The 18,876-nt window shown below is 57.4% G+C and overlaps 3 protein-coding genes across 3 annotated transcripts; 2 read left to right on the top strand and 1 right to left on the bottom strand.

Moving 5' to 3' along the window:
* Positions 1–202: 202 nt before the first annotated feature.
* Positions 203–5,280, top strand: COCSUDRAFT_62111 (hypothetical protein; the record flags this gene model as incomplete). Its single annotated transcript, XM_005649176.1, has 10 exons — positions 203–379; positions 555–779; positions 1,056–1,227; positions 1,435–3,059; positions 3,269–3,309; positions 3,460–3,512; positions 3,814–4,042; positions 4,420–4,582; positions 4,913–5,046; positions 5,163–5,280. 10 exons carry the CDS (start codon positions 203–205, stop codon positions 5,278–5,280), a joined length of 2,937 nt encoding a protein of 978 aa, XP_005649233.1.
* A 580-nt stretch (positions 5,281–5,860) lies between these two features.
* On the bottom strand, positions 5,861–8,791 carry COCSUDRAFT_41020 (carboxyl-terminal phosphatase-like 4; the record flags this gene model as incomplete). Its single annotated transcript, XM_005649175.1, has 10 exons — positions 5,861–6,015; positions 6,167–6,371; positions 6,482–6,655; positions 6,939–7,058; positions 7,199–7,318; positions 7,414–7,545; positions 7,713–7,832; positions 7,917–8,010; positions 8,113–8,163; positions 8,643–8,791. 10 exons carry the CDS (start codon positions 8,789–8,791, stop codon positions 5,861–5,863), a joined length of 1,320 nt encoding a protein of 439 aa, XP_005649232.1.
* Positions 8,792–9,410: 619 nt separating this feature from the next.
* COCSUDRAFT_258 (hypothetical protein) lies at positions 9,411–18,607 on the top strand (the record flags this gene model as incomplete). Its single annotated transcript, XM_005649174.1, has 24 exons — positions 9,411–9,485; positions 9,577–9,641; positions 9,783–9,933; positions 10,068–10,232; positions 10,408–10,533; positions 10,640–10,711; positions 10,812–10,862; positions 10,963–11,014; positions 11,133–11,268; positions 12,775–12,883; positions 12,989–13,072; positions 13,243–13,361; positions 13,495–13,642; positions 14,134–14,267; positions 14,505–14,691; positions 14,983–15,347; positions 15,811–16,203; positions 16,376–16,603; positions 16,781–16,941; positions 17,182–17,275; positions 17,508–17,604; positions 17,787–17,936; positions 18,084–18,224; positions 18,470–18,607. Coding segments are annotated over 24 exons (3,441 nt in total), but the record flags the coding sequence as incomplete, so codon positions are not given.
* Positions 18,608–18,876: the final 269 nt, after the last annotated feature.

Raw genomic sequence — 18,876 nt, 5'->3', positions numbered from 1 at the left:
GCCCTGGGCGGTGATCCTCCTGGTTGTGTTTGCATCCTCAAGGCATGATGAATTTCCTGCAATCTGCATATCCGCCTTGAAAGCTTTCATTCTGGCTGGATAGATCCCTGGAACTACGGTCGAAGAGGATCGGGGACGCCGATGTTGAACCTCTGCACCCGCTCCCTAAGACAACGAGTATGTATACATAAGCAAGTTCCTGATGATTTGCGTGCAATTCGTGCAAATCAGGAACACAGGCGAGCAGCCGAAATCATTTGTCACAGACAAGGAGGCACCGGTAGCCGACTTCAGGCAGCAGACCAGCACGCCCAGGCCGCCAGGATGGCCGGGCGACGCAACTCCTACACCGCCATTTTCCTGCTCATACTCGCTTCAGGTCCGCTTTCGGCTCGTTTAACCCTTCCCGACGCCTTCCCAACGTCGCTCGTTTCTGGAAGTCTCCATTCGAGCTTGAAGTGAGTACACCCCACAGTGTAACAGCACAGATCTATCACACTGCAGGTGGGATCACGAATTGACCTGTGTCAGCATACGCAGGTGCACTGGCCCAGGAGCAGGGTGCTGACACAAAGGCGCTAGATGGTGCTCCAGCCCCCTCCCCAGCTGGCTTGCCTGTCCGAGCGTTCTCCATAGCTGAAGTCCCTGAGGCTGCTCCTGTGAAAAAGCCGGCTCCTGCACCGGCAGCAGACACACTGGAGAGAGCCCCAGTGCACGTGGGGAACCAGACAGCTGAGGCTAATGCAGCCAAGGTTGCCCCAGCTCCTGTTCCATCAGAGGTGCGCTTTATAGAGCTCCTTCCATCCTAACTTGTGGACAAACTATTGTCATTATTACTTCACTAACTTGCTTTCCCTGCCAGTGGCAGGGTGCGTCTGCAGACAAGCTGCAGGGCACCCTGTACTTGATTTGTCAGCCATAATCTTTGTTAAAGACTCGCCTGCCAGATGTATCAAGGCAGCAGCTCCGATTCCCATATTTTGAGGTCCTCAGTGCAATGAGTACTGTGCTTGAAAGCCTGCAAAGCATTGATGCATGAAACTGTGTTTGTGCAGGAACCAGCGGTGGAGATCGGAAACCGCACAGCGACACCATCGTCTGCCGGTGCTCCGAAGGCTGCAGATAAACCCAAGCGCCAAGAAGATTCGGAAGGCCCCACTGCAGCTGCATCTGCACGCGCAGATGCTCCCAAGGAAGCACCTTCAGCTTCCAAAGTCAGCACAAAAGGTGCGTGCTTGCTCTTGTGCCCCCTTCGTTATATTTGGGCTGTACTTGCCTGTGGATAATGTCACCGTTGCTGGGAGCAACAGCAAATACTTTTGCTGTGAAAATGTACAACAATGTAAACCACTGTAATGTCTTGCTGGTCGCTGACACCATTGGTAGGGATTTCGAACCTATCAGGTCTGTTGACCCTTAATACTTCTGCTGCAGGTGAGGCCGAGGCTCCGGCTCCAGAGAAGAGAGACGCCGCACCAGCGCCCGCCCCTGAAGCTGAGGAGCCTGCCCGGAAGCTGCCCGTTGCGGGCAACCCCGCCCCTGCCCCGCGCAGCGGCAAGGCGGCGGTACACGCAGAGGCACCCGCCAGCGCGAAGGCGGCCGAGCCACGCCGCGCTGCCGCGCCGGACGCCAGAGCTCCGGGCCCGGCAGCCAAAGTGCCCGAGGCAGAGGCGGCCATCGCGCCGACACCGGCCAGCGCCGCCGTCAGCCGCGCCATAGAGGCCCTCGGCCGAGCCACTGCCGCGCGGCGGTCCGCTGTCCTTGACGCGAAGGTCCCAGCGCCCGCCCCGTCCGCCGAGCATGCCACGCGAAAAGCGCTGGCGGCTGCCGCAGCCCCCGCGCGCAGCCGCAAGCAGGAAGAGGCTGACTCACCCGCGCCCTCCCCTGCCGCAGCCAGCCATGCTGTCGAGCACGCAAAGGCTGCCGCTCCGGCTCCCGTAGTTGCGCACAGGCCAGAGGAGGCCGAGGCACCGGCGCCGTCCCATGCAGCGCTGAGGCATGCAGCGGCGCGCAAAGAGGCGGCCGCTGTTAAAGCGGCCGAAGCACCTGAGCCTAAAGAGGCTGAGGCCCCCGCACCATCCCGTGCAGCACCGAGGCACGCCGCAGCGCGTAAGGCGGCAGCCGCCGTCAAAGCAGCCGAAGCTCCCGAGCCTGAGCATCCGGAGGGCGTGCCAGCACCAGCGCCAGCGCACCCCAGGGCTCTGAGAGTGGCTCCCGCGCCTGCCCCTGAGAAGCTTCACCCCCGCGGCCCCGCACCGGCGCCGGCATTCGTCCCAAAGCTGGCACCGGCCCCCGCTGCGGAGAAGCCGACCGCCGAGGAGGCCGCGCCCGCACCGGCGCCGTCGCACTTCCTTCCACATTCAAGCGCGATCCGCAAGCGTGCAGCCGCACAGTCAGCGCACAGGGGCATTGCGGTGGCGGCCCAGCAGGCTCCCATGCCCAAGAAGCCTGAGGCAGAGCTTGAGCAGGCGACGGCCCCAGCGCCGGCGCACGGATTCTGGGCCACAGTTCCAGCACCAGCACCGGCTCAGGGCTACTGGGCCCCTGTCCCTGCGCCAGTTCCCGCCCCCCTCCCCGCCCCCGCGCAGGGACACTTCTCGCCTGTGCCCGCGCCCGCTCCTACACCCAAGGGGCCTGTCACCACCGCCGCAGTGCTGCGGGCCCCTCACGGGGAGCAGCACCCGGCCTCTCCCCCGCCTGAGCCCGTCCATGCACCGGCCCCTGCGCCCGAAAAGGGCTTCGCCCCCGTCCTGGCGCTGGCCCCGGCACCAGAGCAGGAATTCGCGCCTGTTCTGGCACCGGCTCCAGCGCAAGAGCAGGCGTTCGCACCTGTTCTGGCACCTGTGCCGGCACCAGAATTTGCGCCTGTTCTGGCGCCAGCCCGTGCACCAGAGCAGCCGGCGGCTCCACAGAAGCCCAAGAGGGTGGCTGCTGAGCAGGCCGCTCCCGCCCCGGTGCGCGAGGCACCCGCGCCGGCCCCGGCAGCCGAGCCAGTTCTGGCTCCTGCCCCCGGCCCGCAGTTTGCCAACATCATCGTGGCGCCGGCGCCTGCTCCCAAGGTACTGCTGTTGGACAGTGGAGATGACATAATTTGACTGACTGACCGAGTGATGTCCAAAAGTCTCTTCTGGGTATTCAAGTTATTTACTTTTTGGCAAGTGCGTGATATTTGCGCAATTGAACCCAACTTTTCATCTGGTCACTGCGACAATATTACAGTTAACAAAGTGCAAGTGTGCTATACTTGACTCTTTAGCACTGTTTGCAGGCGCCGCCGCCGCCGCCGCCCATCTGCCACGACAACAGACAGTGAGCCTCCGTCACCAATCTGACTGAATACATGAGTTCTGAACTCTCTGCTACGCAAGCATGCGATGCTCTTGCAAGCTGCAGAGTCAGCCTGCAGTGACCTCTGTCTATTAGATATTTTTCTGACCGATAGTATCTGCTGTTGTGCAGGCCCTTTTGCCGTTTCTACCTGCGCGATGTCATGTGCTGCAGCAACAACATGGGTGCGCGCACCCTCTCTTACCACTATTCCTGATACACTGACTCTCCAACACTGCATTTGATGTTATTGGTACACGCTATTCTTTCCAGAGGCATGGCACATCTGCGGACAAGCTGCCGGTAAAGGCAGCTTCCAAAACACACCAAAGGATCCTCACTAGACACTCTTGAGAATCAAGCTTGGAGGAAGGAAGGCATGCATAAGGAAGGTGTAACAGTAACGCACCTTGCCTTTCACTTAATACTTGGCCTGGGCGGCTAATATTCACACAGGCTTGTAAAAAATGCATGTGGGCTGTGCAGGGCTGATGACAGACAGGCCGGCGGTGGAGGCATGGTTGCTCTGCAGCGAGCCGGTGAACCTCCCACCGCAGTGCCTGACCGTGAACTTCCACGCGGACCGTTACGTGAACAGCTCGTACTACCCAGAGTTTGCCACGGCCAGCTCCTCCACCTTCCGCTACATCGTCAATTACCGCGCCAACGACAGCGCCGCCCAGGGCATCATCACCATGGACCTCGAGGCCAAGAGGTGCGCCCTCGCTGTTTCTCTTGCCTGCTGGCTGTATGTAGCACGCAGACTGAGGGCAGTCACTAGCAGTTAATTGGCATGGAGTTGACGATTATGGTTCCTTGCGCCGGCACTTTTGTACACGTCTACCCTTGCAGATATCCCTTTAGACTGTCCATTGTCAGGCTGATTGGCCATTTATAGCAGAGCAGCAATATCAAGGAACACATGCAGATGGAGTCCATTCTGGAAAGAAGACAGTGCGTGCGCTGATTGATCTGGGGGCCTGACCTTCCGTGCTTGGAAGACCACAATGGATAGCGCCCTGCAGAGCGTCAGAGGCAGCTGCGAGTGGCCCAGAAAAGTCCATGAGGACTGGTTGTTGTCATGCACTGCAGGTCCAGCAAGGCGGAGTGCACGATGCCGCTGCTGAAGCCGTGCACGGTGGATGGCGCCCTGCACAGCCAGGTGGCGCCCGTGCCGAGCGTTGCCTGGGGTGCCATCCCCACTCCCAACGGCACCCTCTTCGCCAACTCCGCCGCCTACAGCGCCCCTCGCGCGGTGTGCTCCAGTGCAAGCCCTCTGTCACCTTTAAGTTGCCCAATGGCAGGCTCTGACCAGCGTGGCCTTGAGTCTTGCCTGGCAGGTTCTGTTCCGGATCTACAAGAGACTTACCAATCTTGGGAGAGTCTGCATTATTGTCAGTCATGCTGCTATTTGTGAGCTTGGCACACCCGAAGAATGCGAGCTGTGATGAATCTCACAGCGTGGTATTGCAGCTTTGAAAGTCTGGTGCAAGTCGAGCTAGGCTGCAGGCAGAAGCATGCACGAGGTGAATAACAAGCTGTGAGCGAGGGCCTGAAATCTAAATCTGATTGGTATATGGTGCAGTCGCCGGTGAGCAACTGGGCGTGGGCGACGGACAGCTATGCGCAGAGCGTGCAGCCGACGCCCAGCACCTGCGAGGAGCAGCAGATGTGGGACCTGCCCGGCAGCTTCTTCTCCTACCGCTGGAAGGACTACAGGTGCGGGCCATCGCATGCATGCGATACAAATGCATGCATGTTTCCCTTGTAATGAAATTCTCAGTGAGCAATGGATGGTGGGATCCTGATCGCTGTGATTTCTGGTGGATGTTCAGGGGTCGTCAGCGTCCGTGCTCCTCAGACCCAGTCAATGGAACAGTGGTGGATGAGGGCTATGTGGCTGTGCCGATGACTACCGAGGTCCCCTTGGTGTCAGCTTCCATGCTGAACTGATGCTCATAAAGAAGTCAAGTGATTTATGGTCAAGGCAAATGCACCAAAACATACCGTTCTCAAGATGATACTGCCTAGAGCTCGGTGCTATTGCACCCCGCACATGCGTGACTCTTGCTCAAGCTACTCAAGAATACACCATGGCCAATATGTACAGTTTGCACGATTCTGACTTGCTATTTATGCAATAAGATGACCATTTCATTTCCGGGTCAGGAGTAGGTAATATGCACCTGCGGGAATCTGCATGCATATGTCACTTTCGGAGATATGCTTGCTTTCATCAGAACAAGTTGCTGGTAATTACAACTGTGTAGCGTTCCCATGAGGGAATGCCATGCTAGGATAAGCTTGCTGTTGAGTTTCCTGCATCCTTATAGGTTTTAATCAATTAGCACGTGCACATCGGTTGAGCACAACCGCAACAGCAGGCTGAAATACCAAAAGCTTGTAAATAATTTATTGAGAATCTCCTAAACAGGTTGCTTCCTGTCTGCCACCAGCCTAATGTGGACAACAACTGCATTGTGGCCTACACAAACTTTTCTTAGATCCTTGCATGGTACAGCTGGCTCCATGCTCAACTCTCATTGCTGCTTGCAACTCGCATGCCACCGCCCGCTCCAGCCAAGGCTGCCTTGGTATCCTCCTCTGCAGACAGCCCCACCTTGGCCACAACAGTGGGTGCATCGCCCACAGGAAACCGGTCCTCATCCATCTTTCGCCACAAGCATGCTGCATGCACACACACAACACTTGTCAGGCGCATCCCTGGTCCACCAGGAACAAAATCACAGCTCTGCAAATGTCCTGATTGGCAGCAGGTCGCTGATTTGCTAAACGACAAAGTGCAGCAGGGGCCATTCCCAAGCAAAGGAGACAGTACCTGATGCCGTGAGCCAGTCTGGGGAGACGATATGGCGCTCGTTTGCCACGGCCCAGTGCACCTTGTCGGTGTCCTTGGCTGCTGCCACCACATGCGTTGTGTCCTCCTCCACTCCCAGCGTCACCACAGCGCCCAGCTGCACCCACTCTATGCTTTGACTCTCTCTGCTGCCTCCATTGCTGACGGCAAACTTAATTGGCTTGTGCTGCAGAGAATTGCAGATATGGAAGCAAAGCAAAGCACGACAGATGAGGGAAAGGGCTGCCTCACAAGTGAAGGATAAAAACGAGGTGATTGAGAGGGTGCTGGGCCCACCTGTTGTGCCATCTGCCAGTGGGGGTGGGTCTCTGGGAAGCGATCGCCCCGGGGGATGATGCGGCTGAAGCTGATGCGGCACCCCGACAGCACCTGCAGGCGCAGGGCCTGCAGGTGCTGCCTCACGTCCTGCTGCCCGCCGCCGGCCGACGCGCCAAAGAACCGGCTGTGCACCTACGCCCACCAGGCGTGCAGTGTCAGGTACTTGCATTTGGCTCTTTCGATCCATGACAATCGACTTATGACTCCCAAATGTCCCAGGCTGCAGCCGGCACTGACTGACAAAGCTATGCTGCATTGGAAGACAAATTGTGACTCTGGGCAGCAGCCTGGAAGAAGGGGGCCCGTGGGCATTACCCTCGGGAAGGCACGGCCTTCATAAGATTGCAGATCTTCGACCCTGAGAGCTGAGGGGTGGGGTAGGTATTTGGGAGGGAGAGCTTGCCTGCTGCAGGACTCGGAGCGCGGAGGCGAGCATGCCATGCTGCTCGTCCTCGTCCCTCCCCAGCTCCAGCAGAGACTGCACGTTCAGCTGGAAACGGCGCGCACACGCCGGGAAGAAGACATACCGCTCCACCTGTCAAGAAACACCGCGAAATATCAAAGTATAGTTTCCCAGCTATAAAAACAATCTTGTCTGACGTTCTCAAGCAGCCCCAAGACGGCTGCGCCATTTCACATGATAAGGCTTCAGCTGAGATGTGCAGGCTTCAGCACCTGTAGGAGGTTCTGCTGATGCGAGGGCCAAACGCCGGCTGTGTCGTCCAAGATGACCACGGCCGTCTCAGCACCCAGTACAACGTCCAGGTCCTTCACATGCTTCACCGTGCTGTCCCCCTGCACACCACACCAGGCCGTCATCACTCACAGGACATGAATGTTGCTGCTGGTATGAGACTACGCTTGGCATATGGTGCAAAGAAGGGTTAGACCTGGGAGATGATGCGTTCTGCAAAGAAGCGCTTGGTGGGGTCCAGCAGGCGAGCCATCTCGATGGCATACTCCGCGTTGCCATGCGTGTAGATGTGCATCTCTGACACCTCGTGCGCCTTTTCAAGGAACTCCTGCACATACGCACATGGCACAAGTATTCCATTGCGGGTTCCCCTGGTGGCCTGTCTGTCACACATCACCAGGAGATTCCAAAGAGCCATTCTGCGACTGCTGATGCAGTGTCTTTGTGATGAGCAGGGGGCAAGTGAAAAGGGATGTTCTCAAGACAAAGTTGTACCCTGACATAAGGCCGCAGCTTTGTCCACAGGCGCATGTGCTCCAGATGGTATAGTGACACCGGCTGATCCTCAGGCCTTGCTCGCTGTATGGCAGCAAGCTGCTCCTCAAAACCCACCGCCTGCACAAAGGACTCCCGAGTGAGTACAAGAGTGATGCATTATTATGGATTTTCACTCCACGACAGACAAAGTATTGTCCTCACCTCATCAAATCGCGTGGAGTTGAGCAGGGTGTGATCCAAGTCCAGCACCAAGAGCAACTTCCTGTTGCTGAGCGCCCTCTTCAGGCTCTGCTGCCTGCAGCCACTTTTATCTCTGATTGTCTGACATCACCTAATTAGCTAGGTCTACAAGCGACTTGTAGATAGACAGTGTTTCCTGGTGGTGTCTCTTGCCCACCTCACACGTTCTGCTTCTGAAGCGCTGAGTTTCAGCCCGGAGTGAATGTACCTGTGCCACAAGCACAGTGCTTGTTTCTTCTCTTCAATTTTGACCAGTGTCTGATCCATGCAAGCTGCATGTGAAGTCCCATGCAATAGCAATATATCTTCCTTGCCTCAGAGCTACAGTGTCGCCGTCTGCCAAATCCTCCTCAGTGCCACATCTGATGCACATGCCATGCATGAAGCCCGGGTGGGGCGGACAGAGGCTGTCCTGCCCAACATTTGTGGGTGCGCCTGCGCTGTCAAGGCACGGCTCGTCATGCCTTTTGCTGAGGAAGCTAGGTGTCGACGTTACCAGGAGAGGACAAGATCTGTCAGGAGTGTCCTACCTGATCTGGGACGTTTCAGGGATCGCTTCCCTGCACCTTGATCCGCTAATTGCCTGCAACAAGCGTAAATTCGCGTGGAAAAGCTCTTTGATAGCTATGAATGTGTTTCACTTGTACTTTGCCACTGCGCTCCAATGCACGCAATGAGCTGCCTCACCGCTTTGCCTGCCTTGAATCTTCCAGCACCTCAACCTCAGCCAGCACCGTCTCCTTAGGAGACCCAGGCAATGATGCACTGTCCAACTCCTGTTCTAGAAGGGCCGCAAGGTCCGAGCCACTGTCACTGCATGTTGAGCCATTGGCCATCGAGTAACAAGTACCCAGCACATGTACCGATGATCTCAGATTTAGAATTTCTGGCTAGATTGAACATTGATTCAGCGTGTACGAGTTGACATACTGAGCATGTGCTCTGGAAAATAGAAAATGTCCACCGATTTGGTTTGTCTCCGGCAAAATAAATTGAATGGTCAATACTAGAGGATTGTAAGGGTAGATGCTGTCTTTTGTTGAATGATTTTGAAAGTCGGACTGGGTCTATTACAAAGGAAAATTGCTGGGCCCAAGACGACGAGGAAGGCCATCTTGGACAAACCCTAATTAGCAAGACAAACCCTCCAGTCCTCACTGCTTCCTCTTGAGTGCCAAAGCCAGGAGGAGGCAAGATTTCCCCAAACTTGAAACGAAAATGGTGTAGAATAAGGCAGCCATGGGGAACCAGCTGTCTCAACCCCAGAAATTGCAGCCCGAGCATCTTGCGGAAGTACCCAAAGTAGTACTGAAAGAGAATCTTGGTAAGGGTCAGGTTAATCTACTGCTATATAAAATATGGCAATTATTGTGATCTTAGTAATACTCTCTTTACCTAGCTTACACATGCACCAAATCGTGATAGGTCTTCACTAAGTCAGACGCATCGATTTGTGATGCTGCAGGTGGTGGTCGCTTTCTGAAGACTCTGCTGTGCTTGCACGACGATGGAGGCTTGGTAGTTGTGAAGGTAATTGTAATCATGCACCGAAGACCAAGAATCTCCAGCCAACCACCTACTTACTTTTCACGGTTATGACACTCCCACGCTATGGTTGCAGGTCTACTACAAGCGAGACGATGTCCCTGACCTGCGAGGATATGAATCCAGGCTCCTGGAGATCAGGTAGGCGCTGTGGTGTTTGCTGATGTGTCCACTTTTACAACAATATGGCTGCAAGGGTCCTGAGCAGGAGCATGCATGGTCCATAGCAATCAGCGCGTAAAGTCTGCATAGATCTCTCAGAGTGTGATGCTTGGTGCGCAGGGAACGTCTGTCAGGGCCTGCATGCGTGCATGTGCTGCCTTTCCAGGCATTCCTGGAGTCTGACAGGGCAGCCTACCTGATCCGACCATACATCTTTGCAGACCTGTACCATCGACTCAGCACCAGGCCGTTCCTGAGCAGCATTGAAAAGGTGCCTACAACTGCACTTCAGACCAATGCATGGTCTCATCCATCTGACACAAGAATGTGGGTAGCATTGCCTGTGCTCTGAAAATGTTCAGTAACGGAGGAAGGTTTTGTGAGATGTGCCTGGGGATGTGGCAGAGATGGATAGCCTTCCAGCTGCTGCATGCGCTGGCGCAAGTGCACGAGAGAGGGGTCTGCCATGGGGACATCAAGTGCGAGAACGCTCTGGTCACATCGTGGAACTGGGTGTACCTGGCAGACTTTGCCTCCTACAAACCCACATACCTACCAGTCGATAACCCGGTGAGTCTTGGTTAAGTACTGCTTACATGCATCAACATGCCGTACTACACAAGCACTGAAAGACAGCACACACACAACAGGCAGGGGCATGTTTGCGTTTTTTTTTATTGATGTGTACCATGCCTTTTGGCAGGAAAGGCGTTTGATAATAATAACAATATATCAATTTGTGCAGGCTGATTTCTCTTTCTATTTTGACACGGGTGGCCGGAGGCGCTGCTACATTGCTCCAGAGCGCTTCTATGAGTCCGGCACGTCAGATGTTGGGCAGCTGGCTGTGCAGAGATTGATGCCAGAAATGGTAGGCTGAGCTATCTATGCCAATGGCTTCAATGACACTGCTTGAGAAACTACAATTGGAGAAAATGCAATGGGAACAGGTCTTCAATACATGTGGTTGGCTGCAGGACATCTTCTCGATGGGTTGTGTTATTGCTGAGTTGTTCATGGAGGGCAAGGCGCTGTTCGACTTGTCAAAGGTACAGTCAGCTCTGTCCACTGCTGTCCTCCACTTCTTACATTGCATCATTCTCTGCGGCCGCTGAAATGTTGTCACTGACATGTCTATCTGCCTCGCAGCTGCTGTCCTACAGGAGAGGAGAATATGATCCGTCCAACGATCTTGCTCAGGTGAGTTTGCGATTAGTCTCTCGCCTGCTAATATAGCCTGCCTGGGACAAGAAAAGTGAGTCAGACAGTTGCTATATCCCTGGCCAATGGTGCTTTGCAGGTGGAGGCCCCCATGCAGCAGCTTGTAATGCACATGATCCAGCTAGAGCCAGGTAAACTTCCCACTTTTGCACGATGCACAATTCAGCAATACTGGCAAATTGCTGACAAATTCAATGCTTAGAATATGGGAGCAGCGGACACTTCTCAAGCGCCCAGATCCCCGCGCAGGCAAGAGGCTGTCGGCGGCAGCTTATCTGGAGCAGTGGGGTCCCCGCCTGTTCCCAGCCTATTTTGAGGCTGTGCTGCACCCGTTCTTTACAGCGCTGCTGCCCATGGACGCCGACGAGCGCGTGGCAGCCATGCTGTCCTCCTTCCCCCAGTTCGCGCTGTTCATGCAGCCGCCGCAGCCGGCGCGCAGCTCCCCGCCGAGGGCGGAGGCGGCTGCCGGCTCCGGCACGGCGGAGGAAAAGGCGAGTCAGAGCAGGGACGCGAGCGAGGGGCCCGGCAGCCTGGACCGCTCAGTGGTGGACGCAGGGGGCGCTGCGGGGGGCCTTGGAACCCAGCTGTCCTCCATGGCTGGGCCGGCCATGCAGGTAGGGCAGTTGTCTTTGCCCCCCTTTTCCCCCAAAAACAAACAATACCCTGCTTATCGCGGTGCTTGAGCTGGCTCTCACAACAATATACTCCGTGCTGCATTGTATCTGTAGCTTTGTGCATGGATTTGAGAAGGAGGTATGCAGGCATCAAGGCAGAGCGAAGCTTTGTGCATGGATTATATTCTAAGAAGATTGTCCTTTCCCTTGCAAGGCGGATTTGCCTGTGTTTTTGCTGGCGCGGCAGTGTCAGATATTTGCTGTGAATGGTCAGGTGGATCTGCTGGCGAATGTGGGGGCGCTGCTGGCGGATACACAATCCCTGCTGACGCGGCTGCAGGACGGCGACAGCGCCGATGCGAATGACGGGGACTTTTTTGCGGCCGACCCCAGCATCTCCCCTGGGCGCGAGGCCTCTCCAGCCCCCAATGCTGCGGCTGAATTGCCTCCTGATGAGGTTGCGACCGATGAAGTGTATGATTTTGAGGTGAGGCCTCACACCCCCTGTGAGCACACCAAATGACACTTTAGGTGCTCACCTGTGTCATATCAGTACAGATCCGAGCAGCAATCGTGTGGGGCTCTGTGTGCAGTTTCGGGAAGAGGAAGACGGTCCCTTTTGCACACGACTGCTTGGGGAGGCGGGCAGCCGCAGCTGGGGTGGCCATGCAGCAGCCAGGAAGGAGGATGTGGTCCTGCCGCCCGAAGGGGGCTGGCAGTGGACCAGTGACTGGCAGGTGGTGACCCCCTTTGATTCTGTGCCTAAAGTACATACGACATCACCTTGACTGTTCTCAGAAGCTGAGGATTCACTTTACTAAGAAGATTGCCTATAAAGGGAAAGCTTGGTTCTCAGGGACGGCAATCTTTCGCGTTGCTCTCGTTATGTGGCGTGGCTGTGATTATGGTATGATCTTCTTGCTGATAGGTTTCTTCTTGAAATGACTCCCATCCCCTAATTCTGAGGAAGTGTCGTGTAAATATGCGCAGGTGGAGACGCAGGCCGGCAGCAGCGATGGTGAGGGGTGGCAGTACCGGGAGCCGAGCCCGAGCGGCGCGGCGGAGGCGCGGCCGGCCAACCCGGTGGGCGAGCACGGCTGGAGCGCGCGCGGCGGCCCCAACTGCAACTGGCGCAGGCGGCGATGGGTCCGGCACCGCCGCAGGAGGCTGCATGTGCGTGCCTGCTCCCTTTCATCTCCATTCACCCAGCACTGCACCCCACAGATCGCAAGTCTTATCTTTTCTTGTATGTGGCGGGTGCAGGCGTGGGATGCGAGCATCGTGGCGGCAGGGTATCAGGGCAGGGAGTCGACGGCCAACGGCATGGTGCTCATCACGGTTCTCCTGTGCACCCTCGTCAGAGGAGCCAAGCTTCAGGAGGCCAAGGTGGGCACAGCTCTATTGTTTCCAGCAGCTAGATTATTGGCGACATGCACAACTTACAAATGCTGATCGCATGCGTGCCTGAGCGCTAAGCTGGGGTTTCTGCAGACTCGGGCGGTGGCGCTGCTGAGCAAGGCTGCAGCGCTGTGCGATGATGACACGCGGCTGCAGCGGGTGGTGCCCTACCTGCTGGTGAGACCCCTGGCACCCACGCACACATCATCAAAGCCTGCTGCTGGGATCAGTCAAGCTGAGGCAACTAATTTGTTGCTCTTCTGTAGAATTTCCTTCGTTCATCCCTTCCAACATCCACCGAGAGTGCTAGGTGCCGCTTGGTGAAGGGGTTGTTATGGTGCATGCAGTCAATGATGCTGAAGGGGGAGGCGCCTGCCAGCGTGCAGTGCGCGGCGCTGCGAAGCCTGAGCCACGTGCTGAGCACCATCGACACCGTGCCCACCAGTGACGCCAAGATCTTCAACGAGTGCGTGCCTGCCCTCTGCTTCGACAGGCACATCATGCAGTATCGGCCTGCAGCATTTTCAATGTCTACACCTAAACTTCAAATGACCCATGAATACTCAAAATAAGCAAGTAAAAGGCTGTGTCGTGTCCAGATACATACTTCCGGCGCTGTCGCTGATACCGGCGGAGGCAGAGGAGTCGGTGCGAGTGGAGTATGCTGGTATACTGGCGCAGCTGGCTGCCACCGCCCACCGCTTCCTCATGCGCCTGCAGATGCCCGCCACGTCCACCCAGCAGCAGGTGATTCCAGACTTGACCCTTTTGCATCCCAGCAAAACTCCATTCTCCTTAGAATGCAAGGCTGAGCCCTCTTGGTAAAACATTCTTTCTAGCAGGGCAAAGCTGCTGTGATTCTCGAAATGCAAGTTTGGGCCCCAAGGAACACCAACACCACAGGCTTGTGGTACGTCTTGACTCGGATGGGGGATGCGTAACAGCTTCAAGGGCCCATTTGGAGGCAGGGTGCGTCAAGGTTGTCTTTCCATCTTTCGGTGCCCGTCTCACAGCTGTTGACTGCTCAACAAGCCGGCACTCAGCTTTGCAGCAGGCCTGGCGTCCAAGGAGTGGCGCTATGGTGTGCTGCCATGGATCAGCAAGGTAGATGTAGATCATACTAGGCTTAGGTTGAAGCAATTATCGATTTCAGACCTTTTGGGGTCTGAAATCGTAGCAGTGGTCCCGATCTGTGGTGGTGTGCGCAGGCGGGCGGCGGCGCTGTGGTGCGGTACGAGGAGCAGATGGGGGCGCTGAGGAGCGCGTTCACGGGGGTGTTCCAGGACCTGGTGGTGTCCCCGCGATCCACCCCCTTCACGCGCCGCGCCATCCTCCCCCACCTTCCCCACCTCGCCACCGTCCTCGGCCGCAAGTGCGCCCCCTTTCCCCGCTTCTCCAGAATTGTGTATCCCTTGGCGCCCCCATTGCACCGGTTGCCCCGTCGCCTGCACCTTACTGCCTCGTCAGGAAGTAGAGCTTTATGTGCATTGCTCTGATGATGTTAGAAGTAAGGGAATATTAACAAGCAGTATTTAGTACTCCATGGGGATGCTTCTCCAAGGGTTGTTTGATTGGAATAAGATATGTAAAAATGAAGGAGTGGGTGCAGGCTGAGCAATGATTTCCTGCTGCCCACGATGATCACATTCCTGAACGACCGCGACTGGCAGACGCGCGCGGCCTTCTTCCGGGACGTCTCCTGCATCGCATCCCAGGCCGGCTTCTCCGGCATGGAAGCCTTCCTGCTGCCCTGCGTTGAGCAGGCGCGCCCCTCTGACTCCTCCCTCTCCCTTCTTGTTACCCTCCTTAGTCTCTCCCCTCTCAATCAACCAAAACATTGTTTGCTTTCCAAGAGCCCTTGTCTCACTTTGTCTCCCCTCCATGGATTTTGTCCGGTGGTGCCCCCTGTACCGCCGCTGTCACCAGCCCCCGCCAAACGATCTGAGGTGTGCTGCTGCCCAGCACACCGGATGCACACATGAGAATTTCATGTGCTCATTTGTCTGTGGCCTGAATGCAGGCGCTGGACTTCTTACAAATACCGGGTTTCAGTCCTTGAGACTGAAGACTTTTGTTGCGATTGATAGGCGCTTGCGGATGAGTCAGAGGCGGTGATAGCGGAGGCGATCGGGTTCCTGACGCGCGTGGTGGAGGGCCGCCACATGCGCAAGCGTTCCCTGCTGGCCGCCACCGCGCGCGTGGCCGCCAAGCTGCAGCACACCGCCTCCACAGCCATGCGCGCGGCCGCCTCCGACTTCATCGCGGCTGCCGCGCGCTCGCTGTCCCCGGCCGAGACCTACGCGCTGCTCACGCCGCTGGTCATGCCGGCTATGGCCACCGAGCCCGTCATCATGACCGATCCCCGCTCTGTCGCTGCCTGCTTCCGCCCAGGTGACTCCTCTCAAACCACGCTTGATGGTATTGGAAACGCATGTCTATTCACTCTGCTCAAGTGCCTCTATTATCATGCCTGTGTAAGTCTATTGTAAGGGTGGAGGGTTGAAGCTGATTGTTGTTGGTGTGCTTACAGTGTCGAATGGCAGGCACGATGCGAACAGCGAGCCTGTTTCACCCACTCCCAGGTATAGCGGCCGGCCCCCGCTAAGCAGCCGTCCCGCCAGCAGCAGCGGCCGCAGCGGCAGCCTGCTCCAGCAGCTGCCCTCGGCGCCCCTCTACACCGTCACCATCGTGCGTCTCTCCCGACACTTCGCTCTTGCACATATGTTTGATGGTGGGGCTGCCTCAAGAATGCCATGGCAGGATTGTCCTTTTTCATGAAGAGTAAACTGCTGGGAGTGTTGTGCAGGATCCGAAGTTCCTGAGGCCTGGCGCATCGCGGCTGACGGCCGCGCTGGAGGGCCTGAACGCATCCGGCCAGGACGGCCACATCATCGCGCGCGCCGACAGCGGCCCAGCCGCACGCCGCGGGGCCGGCTCGGCCGACGGCGCCCCTCCCCCACAACATGCAGCCGACGTCGCGCGGCTGGTCGCTCATGCCAAGCGCCTCAACAAGCCCACCGCGGAAATGGTGCGCTTACCACCTTTACTTTGTTAGACCAATTGCCCTCTTGCTGTTACAATGCCACGTTCAGCAGCTGTAGCAGGAGAAAGTGGTGCGAGCGTGGGCTGAGGGGGAGAAGCACGGTGCAGGCGAGTGTGTCGGGGCGGCTAGCGGCGGGCGTGCGCAGCATCCACCTCAGCAGTGAGGGCCCGCTCAGCTTCCAGCCGGGCGGCGCCTCGCGCGGCATCAGCGATGCAATTGATGCCGCCATCCACACCGACCTGCCCGCACACCCCTACGCAGGCACGTTCTGCCCCTTCTCTGCTCCTGAACAACCCAGATTTTTCATTTCCTGTCGGTCAGTTCTGGCAATGATCCTTGCGGGCTGTGGGCATTCAGCTGTAAGAAGCCTGGTGATTGGAAGTCGGGCATGACTTGTTCAAGTGTACCTCTGCCTGTGCAGCCAACCTGGCGAGCAGCACGCCGTGGCAGCCGCGTGGCGTGCTGGTGGCGCACCTGGCGGAGCACAAGAGGGCGGTGAACCGGATCGCGGTCGCGCCCAACGGCGCCTTCTTCGTGACGGCCTCCAACGACGAGACGTGCAAGATCTGGGACTCGCGCCGCCTCGAGAAGGACATCTCCTTCCGCTCCAAGCTCACCTACGCATCTCAGGCATGCTCCCAGCAGGCATTTGAGTCTAAAAATGAGTGTTCTCTTTACTGTGGTGATATTTTCTGAAGGTGTGTGCAGAAGGCATGCATGTAAGATTTGCCCCTCTTAAAAGCCTGCTGCTTCTTGGGGAAATTCACCGGACCAGATGGTGCGGTGATGGGTGTGCAGGGCGGTAAGATATTGGCAGTGGCGGCGTGCGAGGAGGCGCAGAGTGTGGCGTCGGCGTCCAGCAACGGCAGCGTGCACGTGTGGCGCGTGGAGTACACCAGCCGCTCCGGGGGCGCCCCCGACCGCTACAACGGCATCATAGGCACGCCAGCCCCTCTGTCTCATCTGCAGCATTCCCCTACATCCACACACTTCCAGAACTGCAGTTGAAAGGCAGTGCGGCAGAGCAAAGGCACAGTAGTCTTTGTGTCCCTGCCCATGCCATGTCTCATATTTGTTCCTGCCCCCAGTGCAGCCATGCCTTGAGTGCTCTGTCAATTGAGGGGGGTTGAGGACTGTGTATATGGGGAATTTATTACAGGCAAGCGGCAGGCGGCTCCCGGGGAGGGGTCAGTGCTGGAGGTGATGCAGTGGGGCGGGCTGTTGCTGTACGCAACGCAGAGAGGCGGCATACACGCCTGGGACCTGCGCGCCGACACCCTCGCCTGGACGCTGCCCTGCACCTCCAATCAGGCGCGGCCCCGCCTCATTCCCCTGCGGTCTTCCTCATCTATGCGCCCCTCTCCTACTTGCCTGCACCCTGAATGTGTTGGTAGGCGCATGCCGGCCTGCCCACTTCTGGCCAGGATCCTTCGGGGTCAACACCACAGAAGGTCCCTGGTCAGCTCAAAACTGTCTTGGCAGCTCAGAGAAAATCTTCAACCCCAGATTCGTTGGCTCAACGAAGTGTGGGGTGCAGGGCGTGCTGGAGCGGCTGGCGGTGGACGCGAGCGGCTGCGCATGGCTGCTCACCGGCAGCAGCCGCGGCTATCTGACACTGTGGGACATGCGCTTCCAGCTCGCCGTCAACTCCATCCAGCAGCCCCAGGTGCGCGCCTGCCTCCCCTCCTGCCACCCGCTTGCCTCTCAGGGGTAGTACTTCACTTATGAAAATAAATAAGGATAAGAGCCTCCCTCTGTTATTGGATTGGGGGAGGTTTCGTCAAAGTTTGTGGGAGAAGAGCAAATTGTGCTCTGAAGTCACAGCTGAAGTCAATGTGTGGTGAGCAGGGGTTCCCTATCGATGCACTGGCGCCGGCCCTGGCGCCGCCGACAAAGCTGGGCCTGCAGGAGTCCTCGCTGGCCACGCCCCTCGTGTACGTGGCTGCAGGGCCCCAGGAGATTGGCCTCTACGATGTGGAGCAGGGCAAGTGCCACCAGGTATGCTGCTTCATCAATCCTCCACACGCAATGTACTCCTGACAAGCCCTCCTAGGCGCACATTGTTGCTTGCATTTCTTGCATGCTACCAGCACCTCGTCTCAACTTATAAGTGAAAATCCATGAGATTGAGCTGTTTGCGGACAGGTGCTGCGAGTGATTGGGAAGGACGAGCCGGACTCGGTACGCAGCGAGCTCCCCTACGCGATCAGGCGCGCGCAGAAGCCGCTGCCGCCCGCCATGGACGCCGCCGGCCTCGCCAGGCACCTTTCCGTTGCAGAGCTGCAGGTGCGGAAGCACATACAGCACTGCGGTTTGGTGCAAATGGTTGGCAGTCATCCCATGCACTTGTGTTGTCTGAGACTTCCCTGCAACCTCTGTCGCCTCAGTGACTTCATCGACAGCATCGACATATCCCACCCAAGCTTACTGGGATGGCTGGGAAGTGTGGGTGCTGATTGATTATGCACGAAGGTGGCAAAAAGTCTGTTCAGGCAACATTACGGGGCTGATGTGGTCTGTGTGCCGCACAGGCGCCGCCGCAACGGCCGGCGGGCTGCCGGGCGCTGCTGCCGACGGGGGCCGGCCCGCTGCTGAGCGGCGGCAGCGACGGCTGCGTGCGGTTCTGGGACGCGGCGCGCCCCGACGCCAGCTTCATGGTGTCCGGGCCGCCGCAGCTGCTGCCCTCCCCGGCCGCCGCCGCGCAGGAGGCCAGCTCGGTCTTGGGCCGCGACGCCGGAGCGCCGCTGCCGGTGGCTTATGTGTACTCGCACAAGAGCATGCAGGGCGTGGGCGTCGTCGAGGAGTCCTGCATCAGCCGCAGCACCGACCTGCAATGGGTGCCGCCCTTTGACTCTTCCTCTGTCACGATCTGACATTGCTCAACTGAATTTACTGCTTGCTGTTGCACACACTGTTCCCGCTTTGTCTCTGTGTTGCC

This window comes from Coccomyxa subellipsoidea (genome assembly GCF_000258705.1).
Source record: "Coccomyxa subellipsoidea C-169, whole genome shotgun sequence".
NCBI lineage: Eukaryota > Viridiplantae > Chlorophyta > Trebouxiophyceae > Coccomyxaceae > Coccomyxa > Coccomyxa subellipsoidea.
This window is presented reverse-complemented; position numbering and strand designations above follow the sequence as displayed.